This window comes from Epithele typhae (assembly GCF_022376455.1).
Source record: "Epithele typhae strain CBS 203.58 chromosome Unknown BXZ73scaffold_3, whole genome shotgun sequence".
NCBI classification, from domain to species: domain Eukaryota; kingdom Fungi; phylum Basidiomycota; class Agaricomycetes; order Polyporales; family Epitheliaceae; genus Epithele; species Epithele typhae.
The window spans coordinates 536,380-550,002 of record NW_025954194.1 but is presented as its reverse complement, the minus strand read 5'-3'; the positions used below and the strand labels follow the sequence as shown (position 1 = coordinate 550,002).

Genomic DNA, 13,623 nt, shown 5'->3' with positions numbered 1-13,623 from the left:
GTCGCTGAATGGCGCATTCTTTCATCAGTTTCAACCCCTCCTTTCTTTTCCCCGGCGAGTTTTCCGGGACTTTGGAGCGTCTTGACGCTATGGACGTTCATTGCTTCGTCCATCTTAACTTATTGCCTTCGACATTTGACCTCACACTCCTTTGTAACTTTGTACTCGTACCTCCTCCGTCACAGTCAGATGCAGTTGCCCAGGCCAGGCACATATTGCTGTAGTTGTAACACCGTCCTTGTGGCGCCCCTTCTGGGTAAGCCGAATTCATGGAATACGCGGATTGTGTGGTGTGATCGGCTCTTCATATCGGCGGGTTCGGCAGTTTCGATCACTATCCCGTTGTGGCCCACCCAAGTTGAATAGAGTTCGGCAGGATGAGCACCAGCATGTTAGCCCTCTAGTCTCCTCTGTACCAGACATCCACAACCCTCACGTTCTCGAGACGGCTGTGACCAATGCGCTTCACTCGCCAAAACCACCTCGCCTTCGCAGTCCTTATTGGCGCTGCGGGCGCGTTCTACAAGCCACCCGCCTTCGATCTTGATGCGTACACCCCGGCCTCGGCTCTGAGACAGGCAAATGACATTGACACCTCGACCTCGAACACCACGGTACTTCCAATGGACAACAACACGGCGAGCGCAACTGGGGATGGCTGGGAGGAGTCTCTGGGCGCGCGGGACGTCTGGACTCCTGCGATCACGACCCCGGACGCGGCCACGGTGTGGAAAGCTGGTGACACGGTCACGGTGAGATGGTGCGTTATATAATCTTGTTCTGGCTTCCCATCGCACCGCTGCGCCATCTCGCCTGGGACGCACGACGCCGTTGTCTGCGGCGGTCGGCCGTTCGGCGACGCACCCCACGGCTCCCACAGTGTGCGTCTGACCGGAGGGGGGCGTCGGGTTCTCGAAGCGGGAGGTGCGGGCGTGCGGGCACCACGGGGCTGTCGCATGATGCTTCGTGTGGGGACGGGCGATGGAAGGATGTGGAATCCGTCCGGGGGCGGCGAGCGAACACGCGCGTTCTGAGAACATGGTTCCTGGATCAGCAGGTGGAGGGGGATGAAGAGAGCAACGAACGAAGTGGACTTGGAAACACGACACACGCTGACCCACAGACCCGCGCTCCGGCTCCCGGGTTATGCTTTCTGTCATTGTAGGAGAACGGCGCATCCGCCGAAGCACGTCACAAGCTACGCCGGCAAGCTCGTGCTGGGGCATCTCGAAGATGGCGACGACGGGAACGAGCACCTCGATTTCGGTGAGCGGGCAGCTTTGATCGGCGGGTGCCGGCGGCGCCTTCGTGGTGTCCGGGCGGGACTCTTCTGCAGATAGACTGCGTGGGACGGGGCCGTTGCAGAAGTGGGCTGGATGGCGCTATCTGGCTTCTCCGCTGCGGCAACGGCATCTGCTGACGGACGCTGATTAGAACATCCGCTGGCGGATGGATTCAATCTGACGGCCGGACACGTCCAATCGAGGTGCCGGACGTGAGTCCGTCGAATCATTACATCGTCGTCTGTGAGTACCGAAGTTGATGCATTGATGAAACACGCGAGTTGACTTCCGTATTCCGTGAACAGTGTTTGGAGATTCTGGGAACCGGAGTCCTACGTTCACAATCGTCGACTGAGCACGGCGGATGTCCTGGAGTGATCATCACGTCACTAGTCAAGGACCTATATAGACTTCTCGTGATTCGTGTACCGTTCATTAAGCTGTACCAAGCTCTAGGGCCCACCTGTTTTTCTGGGAGAACTAGGGGATCAATGCGGCGAATAGTGAACTAGCGAAGGGATATCCGCGTCCGCGATTGAACGTCCCCTTCCATTTCGATATATTCTCACGCACGTGAGGACCGAAGCCCACGGTGGCGTCGACTTTCTGAAGTTGACCACAATGGCACAATGGCCGCAACCCAGATTACCGTCGGTACTCCCCTCAATCCCAGCCATTCAGGATGGTAAGATATTCAGGCACGTTGCTCGGACATTTATTGATTACTGTGCAGTCACCACTACTCGCGAGCAAGTAGAAGCAGGCATGGCCAGAATCACAGATCCTAGCGAGTGCGTAGAGTCCACCCTGCTTTATCCTCGTAGTCTGACAAGTTTTACACCAGAACACCTATCTTTATATGCGCGTACAAGGGCTGCTGCCGTCTTTTCCCATCCAAGCAGCGCGTCATAGCTCACCGCAAGCGGGATCACGACTCGGAAGACTTGGATGCCATCATCACCTGGAACACACTCGAGTCTGCGTAAAGCTCGCGCGTCGGCAGATCTGTCCTACGACTTGTGAGTCAGACCACCGTCGTTTGGGATATGGGCACTCAGCCAGTTCCATTCAGTGCCTCGCATAGTCGTACATAGGGGCAACTTAGACGGCGTCGGGACTGTCTCGATAGGACGGAGCCATCTTGCGCCGCCAAACCCAAGATCCTTAGCCTCATGCCGAGCGATGTGTGCCGAAGAGGGCATTTCTGGCAATATTTGCACGTCCGACGTACGGCGGTACGCCCCAATGCGTGGTCAAAGGTCACGCGGGCGCACTGCCTGGCATAGCAGAAGTTGATGTATGTACTGTAAGGACCGAGATATCAGATAGTAGAGGGTGGCGTGCCTTTCCGACTGTGGACGAAGAGCAAACATGGGGGCTTATCGGCAGTGACGAGTTGAATGGCGCGGCTTGCAAACTGAGCTGGGCTGATAAACGGATGATGCGCATCTGTGGAGGGATGTCTTGATGGAGTGTGGGGAGTGGGGCGGCGGGGCTGGAAGCACAACGGCAGACGCGTAGACAATGTCGACCGCGCCCGAGGTGCCCAGGTGCGAGCGCACACGCCCAGCGACCAGAGCGGGACGGAGGAGGGGAGCGGAGGAATATTGGATGAATATCAGAGAGGGAGAGACGGCTATCAGCGGAGGCGGTTGCTAGACGCGTCGTGAGGACCGGGAGAGGGACTGGCCAGGAACGCTGCGAGTCGCTCGCTTTGCCGCTTTCGTTCCTCCTTCCTCCAGGCGGGCCTGCAGTGCTCCACCGTGCCCGGCCGCCCCCCTCCCCTCCCCCCCCTTCTTCTCTAGTTCTGCAGCCATACAGTCTCTTTTCGGAGGACGGAGCAGAAGAATGTCCTTCTTCAGCAGGAAGAAGCATACTCAGCAGCAGTCCAGCACTTCAGGTGCTCAATCACCGCCGGCCGTGGCTCCCATCTCTCAGGTCCAACAGCCCCCTGCAAGCCAACAGCAGTCGCAGAGGCAGCTATCAAAGGAGACTAGTTACGACAGGTGTGTTCTTCGTCACTCTTCCATCTCCCAGCCATGTCCCTCTCCCAACTTCAACATCCCCGGACGCGTCAGTCTAATCCCTTCCGATCCAGTGGTCTCAACGGTCGCGGCAGCCCTTCTCCTGCTGCGAATGGCATTCAACCGGGCATTTCCCAGCAAGTCCAACGCCCTGTTAACGGTCAACCCCCACCACAAGGGACCAACAGTACCAATCCCGCCCCCAGCTCCCACCAGAATGGCCAGCAAGGCCAGTCGCAACAGCGGCCAGCATTCCCATGGTCCCAGCGTCGACTGCAACTTCCTCCCCCCGTCACCATCCCTAAACCTGGCGTCGCGCCCCCCACATCCCCTTCCCCGTCGCCATTCCCGCGGTACGGCCATGCACTTCCCGTCAATGCCACGACCTCGGGTGAGCTCTTCCTCTTCGGTGGACTCGTGCGAGAGACTGTGCGGAACGACCTCTACCTCCTCTCAACACGAGACCTATCTGCGACGCTGCTCCAAACGACGGGCGAGATCCCCTCGCCCCGTGTCGGTCATGCCAGCGCTCTCGTCGGGAGCGTGCTGATCGTTTGGGGTGGGGACACGAAGACGAGCTCCAAGTCAAAACCCGGCGATAAGCAGGACGACGGCTTGTATCTGCTCAACTTAGGTGCGTCCATAGAGGCTAGCCCCGCCCTGCCTCCACCTCACGCGCCCTCCCAGTTTCTCGTGAGTGGACGAGGGTCGCCGTGTATGGCCCGTCCCCCGTGGGCCGCTACGGCCACGCTGTCACGATGGTCGGTTCCAAGTTCTACGTGTTCGGTGGCCAGGTCGATGGGGAGTTTCTTAACGACCTCTGGTCTTTTGATCTCAACTCACGTAAGTCAGCCCCGTCGCACTAGACTCGGCGCTCACTATCGCACTATTTGCCTCGGCCTTTCTCTGCTCCACTTCACGAACGCTAGTGAGGACAAGGGCAACCTGGGAGCTTGTGGAGCCTGTGGAGGGCTCACCGCGTCCGCCAAAGCGAACAAGTCATATCTGTGTCACATTTGGGGACCAGATCATTCTGTGCGTCGCTCGATTCATGCATTTATATTTCGTGCTTATGCTGTACTCATCTCAGCTTCGGTGGAACGGACTGCCAATACCATTATAACGACACCTGGTCGTTCGACACCAACACAAGGACATGGGCGGAGCTGACATGCATTGGATTCATCCCTTCACCTCGAGAGGGTCATTCCGCCGCCATTGTGGACGATGTCATCTATGTATTTGGAGGTCGCGGTGTCGATGGGAAGGATTTGGGTGATCTCGGTGCATTTAAGGTTTCGAGTACGTACATTCAGCAACCTGCTCTTGTCTCCGCACTTCTGACACCATCATGCAGACCAGCGCTGGTACATGTTCCAGAAGATGGGTCCTGCTCCTACGCCACGCTCTGGGCACGCCATGGCCTCCATGGGGTCGCGAGTGTTTGTCTTAGGTGGTCTCGGCGGCGAGTCTCTCAACCCCCAAAAGCCTGAGGATCCACTAATGATACATGTACTGGATACGAGTGAGTTCTAGTCCTTTGCTGTTCAATGGTTTTCTGACAATGTCACGCAGAGCACATCAAGTATCCAGACTCGAGCAAGCCACCCCCGGTGGCTGCGAATGGACGCAAATCAATTGCGGCTCAGCCTCAAGCCGTGCAGCGCCCAAGCTCCGAGCACCCTCGTGATGAGTCACCGAACCTTGTATCCGATAGTGACGAGGCTCGCCGCATCGTCTCGCCTGCCGGCCGCCAGCAGGTGACGAATGGAGTCTCGACGCAATACAACAAGGGCAAGGGCAAGGCTCTAGAGGGCGATGGGGAAAGCAGTCCCGAGACCAACGAGCCCGTCTTACGCGAACGTGCCGTTTCCCCTGACGGAGGCCGTGCGAAGAGTCCCCCCATGATTGCCAGTCGCGCAGTGTCTCCGGCGCAGATGAACGACGTCTACGACCCTGCAGGGCCGCCGGCGAGTCTTGCTAGTGTTATCATGGCTCGCAATGGCGCAACCGGTGCACGAAGTCCTTCCCCCAATGTCGATCGCAAGAACTCGAACGAGGCGTTCTACAAGCCAGCGTCGCCTACGATGAACGGTTTCGCCAAGCCTGGTTCGACTGGCAACATTACCGCTGACCTGATCCGTGACCTGAAGGACAAGGAGGTCGAGGTCGAGGCGCTCAAGAAGAAGGAGGCTTGGATGAAGGCTGCCCTTCTGAAGGCCGAGCGCGCCGGGTTCATCTACGCGGAGACCGAAGAAGAGCTCTCTTCACGTGCGGACGATGACGACATTGACGGCCGGAAGGTCACCGAGATGGTGATCAGCCTCAAGCAGCTCAAGGCAAAGATCCAGGTGTGTTGCCTCATTTGGCGTGTGGGCATGGATACGGCTGCAGCACGTATGACGTGGATGGCGAACATTTGGCGACTATCCATCGTGAAGGCGCATCTGCTTGACAGATCGCCGGTTGTTTCCTACCACGCATACTCGCGTGAGTTCTCACCAGTTACTGACGCGTTTCATGGCGTAGGCTTCCGTCACGGAACGCGCAAGAGAAGCGTCGGAACGGGTACAAGAGGCGGAGCGGGTACGAGCAAGTGCTGTGCAAGAAGCCGCTTTCTACCGAGCGAAACTTGCCGCACTGGAGTCCGCTTCGGAAACCGAGATTGCCAAGGTTGAGCACGCACGCTCTGCCGATCTTGAGCGTCAATTGTCGCTCGCGCTTGCCAATAAGGAAGACCGCGACCACAAGATCAAGGAGCTCAGTGACACCATGTCGCTGCAGACGACCCTCCTCGAGCAGGCTGAAGCCCGGGCCGACGATGCATCGCGACGCGCGGACACCATATCGCAGTCGTACGAACAGGCCTCTGGCGCGGAGAGGAAGCTTCGGGAAGATAACGCACTTTTGGAGACCAAGCTACGTGACACGACCGACAAGCTCATGGCACAGACCTCTCTCGTTGAGCAGCAAGAGGCGGATTATATCAAGGCCTCCACCCAGGTCGAAGAGCTCTTGCGTGCGCAGAACCAGCACATCCGCGCCTCGACCAGACACGGGCCGCAGTCACCGCAGCCTCTGCCCGTGCGGAAGAAGTCGACGCCCAGTACGCTCGCGCTCGCGAGCATGTCAGCCAGCTCGAGGCCGACGTCGCGGACCTCCGTGGTGAGCTCGAGGCTCGGACGTCAGAGATCGAGGCCGCTCGCGTTCGCATCACGGACGTCGAGAACTTCTGGGCGAAGTCGCGGGAGGAGGCGGACCACTTCCGTGCACTGACCACCGGCAGCTTGGGCAAGCTCCTCGACTCCCACAACGAGCTCCGCAGCGACGAGACTCGCCTCACTCGCGGGTACACGGAGAAAGTGGCCGCGCTCCAGAACGAAGTTAACTCGCTCCGCGACATGCTCAAGGACGCCAACCAGCGTGCCGAGGAGACTCAGGAAGATATTTCCAAGGAGCGCCGCAAGCTTCGCGAAGCCGAGACCGAACGCTCTCCCTTCGTTCGCAGGTCGTCGGCTTCCGGACGCAGTACTCGATTGCTCTCGCCGACAGCGGCCGTATTCGCAAGGAGCTCGCCTCGAAGGACGCAGAGCTGCAGGGCAAGCACAAGGAAGTAACGGCCCATTCGATGCGCCTCGATGCGATGCGTTCCTACCTCGCCGCTCAGGGCATCGTCGTCGAGGACGAGCACGGCAATCCCCTCCGTGCCGACGACGTCACCACCGCTCGCGTCCAGGAGCTCGAAGGCCACCTCTCTGAGCGCATCCGCGCGCACGAGATCGTCGAACGGGAGCTGCAGACGCTGCTCACGCAGAAGCAGGACTCGGACGCTCAGGTCGAGTCTCTCTCTGCCCAACTCGACCGCCTCCGCGCGCAGACCCCTCCCCATCGCAATGGCGACGCCAACAACGATGTCGTGGTTGCAGAGCTGCGGAAGGAGCTGGAGGAGACGGAGAGCTCGTACAAGGCTCGCTTGCAGCAGCTCGAAGAGGATTATCAGCTTGCGGTTCATTACGTAAAGTGAGTCACAACGTGGTTGAAGACGACTATTACCAGACACTGACGTGATCATAGGGCGACCGAAAAGACCATGCGCAAGATGAAGGACGAGCTCAGCAAACAAAAGAACCTCAACCAGAGCATGCAAGCAGAGATGGACCGCGGTTCACCTAGCATGAGGCTACGTGGCTTGAACGGGCGGGGCACGCCATCGTCCGACGAGGGCAATGAGTTCCTCCGCAACCAGCTCCAGGACGCTCAGAGTCAAGTCCGGCGCCTCAACGCTGACAACAAAGAGCTTCGGTCGCGTATCGACACCCTCGAGCAAGACCTCGAGCACATGCGCGACAACGTCATCGCCTCCCAACGAGACTCGGAGGACCGCCTGGCGCGCATCGACGAGCTGGAACAGGACATCGAACGCCTGCAGGGTTCTCTCACCATCGCCCGCGGCGGCCGCGAGGATTCGCTCTTCGAGCAGCTCAACGCGGAGAACGCGACTCTCAAGCACGAGAACGAGCAGTTGTCGCACAAAATCGAGCTCCTGCTCGGCGTCGACCAGCCCGATTTCGGTCACGGGCGCCCCGTGTCTGGCTTCTCGGAGCGCCGCACAAGCACATCGAGCTCGGAGAACGCCATGGCGTTTGAGCACCTCTCGAGCGAGCTGGACGACTGGCAGCGGCAGCTCGCCAGCTCCATGAGCAATCATCGCAGGCCGGCCCTTGATTACGATTCACAACCTTCGCTCGGTCATGAACGAGTACGATCGCGTTCATGACCCTATCCACGACGTATTTATGCTGGCATATACCCTACTCTTATAACTGTTGTCGCTCTGACTCTCCTACGCTCATTTCGTCACCTCGCTCGTCTTCATCTCAGTATCATAATGTCCTTTGCTGTCTATGCGGTATAGTTGTGATTGAATATACTAATTTACGCCCACTGGATGAATCGGGTACAAATGACATGCGAAGGACTCTGGAGATTATGCTACAATGACGAACTACGTATCCGGATCGGAAACCCCGGCAGCACGCTGAGTCCATTCAATGGCTTTCGCCTTGACAGCGTCTGCACCCTCCTCGTCTCCAAGTCGGCGCTCGAGTTCGAGCCACTTCTTGAAGAAAGATCTGACGTGCATTTATGAGTACTTCGGATCCTCGGTAAAACATAAAACCTCACTTGGCCTTATGGCTGGTCATCTTGAGAGCGAGTACACGGTTGAAGAGGTTCCTTAGGCTCATGATGTCCCCTTGGCTTGCCTCCATGTCCATGTAAACCGACCACATGTCCCAACGCTTCAGATGGGAGTCCACGATGCCTTCGAAGATGGTCTTGCCTCGTTCTGGATCACCAAGCTTGTACTCGAGTTGAGCGAACTTGCAAATCGTCTTCAAGTCTGTTGGCGCGGGTTAACAAAAGTTTGATGGTCAAGCATTGTTTCACTGACGTTTCCCCTTCTCTAAGCTCTGAAGGCTGCGAGGAAGGAGCTTGCGAGCCTCTTCGAGCATCCCGCGCTTGAGGTAATGTTCGCCACACAGCGTCCAGACTTTCGAGCTGGTCGAGAACTTCTTGCAGGTGCGCTTGTACTGCTCCTCCGCTTTCTGGAGTGAGAGGTGAATACGGAGACTGAGGGTGTACTTGCGCGGACATTACCTCTGACTTGTCGCTTTGCTCGAAGATCTCGGCCATGCGCAGATGGATCGTCTTTGAATCGTTGTGTCGGGCGGCGTCTTTGAAAGCCGTCTCAAGCGACTCGTCGGTGCCGTAGATGTTCTCCAGGTTGAGCAGCGCGATCCAGACGTTCATCTTTTCCTGCTCTTCACGGAAGTTGATCGTCTTCGTCGCGCGTTTGGCGATTTCCCGCGCTTTGTCCACCTCGGAGATCTGGAGCTGGAAGGACATGTACTGAACCCACAGATACGACGAGTCTGGGGAACCAAGAAGCAGACGCTCGAAGTCAGCGTTGGATTCTGGAAGCTTGGTGTGCATGTCGGCAGTGAGGTCTTGCTCTATCTCCTTGCGCTTGCGCTTCTTCTTCTTCTCCTCGGGCTGCTCGTCCTCATCGTTGTCTTCCGAGTCCTTGTCGACGTCCTCGGAGGCATCGACAGCAGACCATTGGAAACCGTTGTCCAGCTGCAGGCCACGTTTAGAGGGGACTGGTGTTGCACTGTTCGATGGCTGTTGAAGATCGAGCGTGAAGTCGATATCCATCCCTTCCGCTTCTGTGTTGGAGTCTTCCTCCGCTGAGCCGTCTTGTGAACCGTCTGCGAGTTCGACATCGGCGTCAACGTCCTGTTCGCCCTCGTCTTCCTCTCCATCTCCATCTTCGTCCTCATTCTCGTCGTTGTCCATGACGCCGAAGGCCGGAGATGATCCCCGTGCGTCAGCTTCATCTTCTTCGTCGGATTTTCCCTGCTCGAAATCTTGCTCCTCGAAGTAGGAAGGCTTGAGACCAAAAGATATGCGACGCTTCTCGGTATCGATTGAAAGAACTACTGCCTTGACCTTGTCGCCTTCGCGGAAACTACGCAGCGCCAAGGTCACGTCTGCGTCTTTGTTATCCGAGAGCTAGCGCCGTCTTCTCAGCTACCAACTTAGCCTGCGAGAAGAGCTGTAGTCTCACCTCGGACTTGTGACACAACCCACTGAGCTTGGAGGCCACAATCTCGATGAAGATACCGTACTCTTCCACCCTCTTCACATGGCCGTCGACCTTCTGACCTTCGGCGAGATCAGAAAGATTGAGCTGGGAGCGGGTCTCGCGCTTGAGGTCTCCGGAGCGGAATGAGAGCTCAACTTGCTTCTTGTCAAAGTTCACGCTGCGAGCGACGGTGAGACGAGGAAAGCATTTGCCACAGAACGCCTACCTGAGGATCCGACCCTTGACAAGTTGGTTTGCGGTGAAACGGCTTTTCCAATCTTTGACATACTACAAGAAACGCTGTGAGACCGATTAAGCTTGTCGCGGGCTGCGAGGACGCTCACATCGTCAAAGAGCTCCCTGATCTGAACCCGCGCATCAATGTCACGGCCGAGCATGACAAAGAGCCCATGTTCAGCGACATTCTTGATGAAACCCCTGACCGAATCTCCGATCTTCAGACTCTCCAAATTCGAGATTTCGCGATCGGTGACGGGCTTGTCTTGAGCGGGGAAGAGACGAGATATACGTGTCGATAACGTAACTTGCCGCTTCTCGTTGTCCACGCTAAGGACCACGGCCTTCAGGACAGAATCGACGGCCGGGAAAGGCTTTCCGTTCTCGTAGTCGTCGCATGCGTCTGTTGGATGAAGTATGCCATGAATCGAGTTCGTGAGCTTGACGAGAGCCCCGAGACGATTGTGTCGTAGGACGCGGCCACCCACGAGTTGTCCAGGTTGAAGCGTGTCGAGCGACAGGCGGCTCTTTTGCACAAGTTGCTGCTTCTCCTTCGGCTTCATGGCAACTAGGACGAAGCCCTTTTCAGGGTTCCGCGACGTCACGACAAGTTCCCGGAGCTTGTCGCCGGTCTTGATTGCAGAGCGAAGTTGAGCGACCGACATCTCACGACGGTTTGCGAGGTTGTGGAGCGACAACAGTGCGGTGACCTGCGTAGGGTGAAGTGTAACCATGAGTTTGTCCTTGTGGATATCAGCCACAACGCCTTCCACGATGTCCCCGATATCCACCCCGCTGATATCGGCGATCGCAGACTTGAAGGTGGGGGACGCTTGCCGTATGCTCGCTGTGATGCGTGAACTCTCCGTGTCAACCGCGATGATGCGGACTTGAACAGGTTTGCCGACAGGGAAGACTGAAGCCAGTGAGGATATAGGGGTTTCACTGCATAAAGAACAAAGAACCTGAACGGATATTCAGGATGTCGTGTCAGCACAACACACCTTGCTTCGCGCGCTGGGACGATCGCTTTGAGGTTGTTGAAGAACTCGACTTGTAAGCTTTTCTCGGAGACTTTGAAAACGACAGCATGCGAGACCATGCCAATCTGGGCCTCACTGATATGTGCGATGATCGGGAGGGTGGAATCCACGAGGGTCTTCTTAGCGGTCAAAGCGATTCGTTTTCTATCAGGGTCCACGACAAGCACCTACAAATGCATGAGATACCATGACTAATCTCTGGAATGAGTTTCTTACCCTGCACTTGATGCTCGCTGCAGGCTTGAAACGCTTCTGGGGGTGCTTCAAGGCGATATCCGCGTAGTGGTTGGGCCAAATGACGCCATCCACATTGCCTGAGATCGATACAAACAACGCCGAGTCCGTGAGCTTCTTGATCGTCCCTTTGATGACCTCACCGACTTGAACATCGGCCACCTGGAGGAACTTCTGTGCCAATATTGAAGGTCGAAGTGAAAGCTGTAGGATGCCGTCGAAAGGATAATATCCCGTAACACGAGCACGGTGCACGGTGCCTAATTTCCATGCTCCCGACGACGGCGAGAGCGTCGGAATATGTTCGTCAGAGACGTGAGAGATCTAGAATGCGACCTCAGTAACTGGGAAGGGAGTCTGGTGACTGAGACAAAAACTGACGTGCACGAGTCCCTCCACGCCCTCGCTGACTTGAACTATCAGCCCTCTCTCGTTTTCGACCCTGATAACCTTTGCAGCGTCGAGCATGGTTCCCACGGGATAGGCTTCACGAAGATCGACAGCTTCGTCTGTTGTCTTGATCGTCTGCTTGACAACATGCTCTCCCAGAGAAAGAGCGAAGCGAGGAGGGGTGGAAGGAGTAATGCCGTACAGGACCCTAGCTTTGATCTTCTGTCCAATCTTGTAATGGTCCTCTGGGTACCAGGAGAGAGATGTAATTGGTCGATAGTACCGTCAAAGAACCCAAGGACTTGCACGACGAGACCGTCCGGTTGTACAGCAGTAATCAGAGATTGCACGAGATCGCCCGGTAGCACCGACGTGACGCTGCTGATTTCAGATAGCTGAACATCACAAATGAGATGGACGCGAAGAACGTTATCATGCCGTATGAACTCACAGCGACCGTAGTGACAACTTTCGGGTCCACAATTACAGTACATGTTCTCCCGTTGGCTGACATCTTGGAGACTGCGACGTCCAACAATTGGCCGACGCGCATTTTGACGTCGCCCGTCGGGCCCTTCTGAGCTTCCTTGAAAGACAGGAAGCCGGAAACGTCGGGTACGCCCACGTCGAGGATGTAGCCGTGATCTTCAACACTCCGAATGGCAGCCGCAAATGTCTGAACAAAGAAATGAAATGTCGAAACAGAAAAGAACGCACAGCTGCTTACCAGGCCTGGACGTAGATCGCCTTTGGCGATGCCTTCGTTCACCTTGCTCGGAATAATGCTCAACTCAACTCTCCTGCTTGCTCTCTGGATTTCATCTCGTGCACGGCCGAGACCCGACATGTCTGTCGACCCAGATGCATGTACAGCGGCGACCACTGCACGAACGTACTGTCCGGGACGGAAGATTTCGAACAAATCCGGCACCCGGGACGATGTGTTCTCTTCTCCCTCGTCTGAAGATGTGTCTCCATCCTCCATGGTCTCCAAAATCTCGGTGAGTTGCGTAGAGACTTGAGTGATCGGTACGTGAGCGAAGAGTTGGTTGGGGAGAGAAACGATGAGCGCGAGGGGTTCCACGGAGACGATTTGGCCAAGAATCTTCATGCCTTCAGTCACCCTCTACGCAAAGAGTGAGCGACGCATGAAATGCGACAAGGGACATTCTTACCTTGTAGTTGAGGTGCTCTATCCGTACTCCAACTTTCTTGCCATCCTTGGACGCTTTCCCTGAAGCGCCTGCCTCTGACTTACGCCGACGCTTTGCAGGCTTGTTCGAAGATTCCTTTCGTTCATTTAGACGCATGAGTAGATATAGAGTTGAAAATACGCTCACTTCAAAAAGCTCCTTGTCTGCTTCCTTGGCAGCCTCTGAGCGCAAGGTCTTCACTTCAAGAGGAGTGAGGTTCGTTCCTCCACCTCGGGGGAAGTCGACATCCTCCAAGACCAATGTCGACGCGGGTTGCTCCGGTTTTGGGTTCTTTTCTTTTGGGTTCTTGACGCGGTCCTCGGTCTTTGTCTTCTTTGCTTTGGGGGCAACCGCGGAATCGTCCAGGACGCGCTTCTTTCCGGCGGCCATGGTGTGTGGTGGGGAACGTGTAGGGCACTGAGGACTATGCTGCAGATATGCAGTGGGGGTATAAATCGGGGGGCGTGTGCCCGACGAGTCCGGAAGAGAGCGAAGGACTGGAGCAGTGGACTGTGGCCGCTTGAAAACGTCGGCGAGACGAGTCCCAAATTTTGCCGCCCATAATGATTGGAG

The 13,623-nt window shown here is 56.6% G+C and overlaps 3 protein-coding genes across 3 annotated transcripts; 2 read left to right on the top strand and 1 right to left on the bottom strand.

Annotated features, from left to right (window-relative positions):
- Window positions 1–458: 458 nt before the first annotated feature.
- BXZ73DRAFT_96679 (uncharacterized protein) lies at window positions 459–2,269 on the top strand (the record flags this gene model as incomplete). Its single annotated transcript, XM_048027137.1, has 4 exons — window positions 459–760; window positions 1,166–1,266; window positions 2,017–2,074; window positions 2,128–2,269. The coding sequence occupies 4 exons, from the start codon at window positions 459–461 to the stop codon at window positions 2,267–2,269; spliced, it is 603 nt and encodes a 200-aa protein (XP_047882543.1).
- An 862-nt stretch (window positions 2,270–3,131) lies between these two features.
- Window positions 3,132–8,084, top strand: BXZ73DRAFT_73766 (uncharacterized protein; the record flags this gene model as incomplete). Its single annotated transcript, XM_048021939.1, has 11 exons — window positions 3,132–3,289; window positions 3,382–3,941; window positions 3,995–4,150; window positions 4,237–4,342; window positions 4,398–4,609; window positions 4,665–4,832; window positions 4,883–5,658; window positions 5,837–6,310; window positions 6,361–6,815; window positions 6,860–7,327; window positions 7,382–8,084. The coding sequence occupies 11 exons, from the start codon at window positions 3,132–3,134 to the stop codon at window positions 8,082–8,084; spliced, it is 4,236 nt and encodes a 1,411-aa protein (XP_047882542.1).
- A 228-nt stretch (window positions 8,085–8,312) lies between these two features.
- BXZ73DRAFT_87137 (nucleic acid-binding protein) lies at window positions 8,313–13,440 on the bottom strand (the record flags this gene model as incomplete). The annotated part of the gene is made up of 15 exons (XM_048024436.1): window positions 8,313–8,439; window positions 8,492–8,708; window positions 8,760–8,913; window positions 8,966–9,880; window positions 9,936–10,131; window positions 10,180–10,241; window positions 10,298–11,135; window positions 11,195–11,400; window positions 11,450–11,791; window positions 11,849–12,069; window positions 12,111–12,252; window positions 12,309–12,533; window positions 12,585–12,983; window positions 13,033–13,146; window positions 13,198–13,440. 15 exons carry the CDS (start codon window positions 13,438–13,440, stop codon window positions 8,313–8,315), a joined length of 4,401 nt encoding a protein of 1,466 aa, XP_047882541.1.
- Window positions 13,441–13,623: the final 183 nt, after the last annotated feature.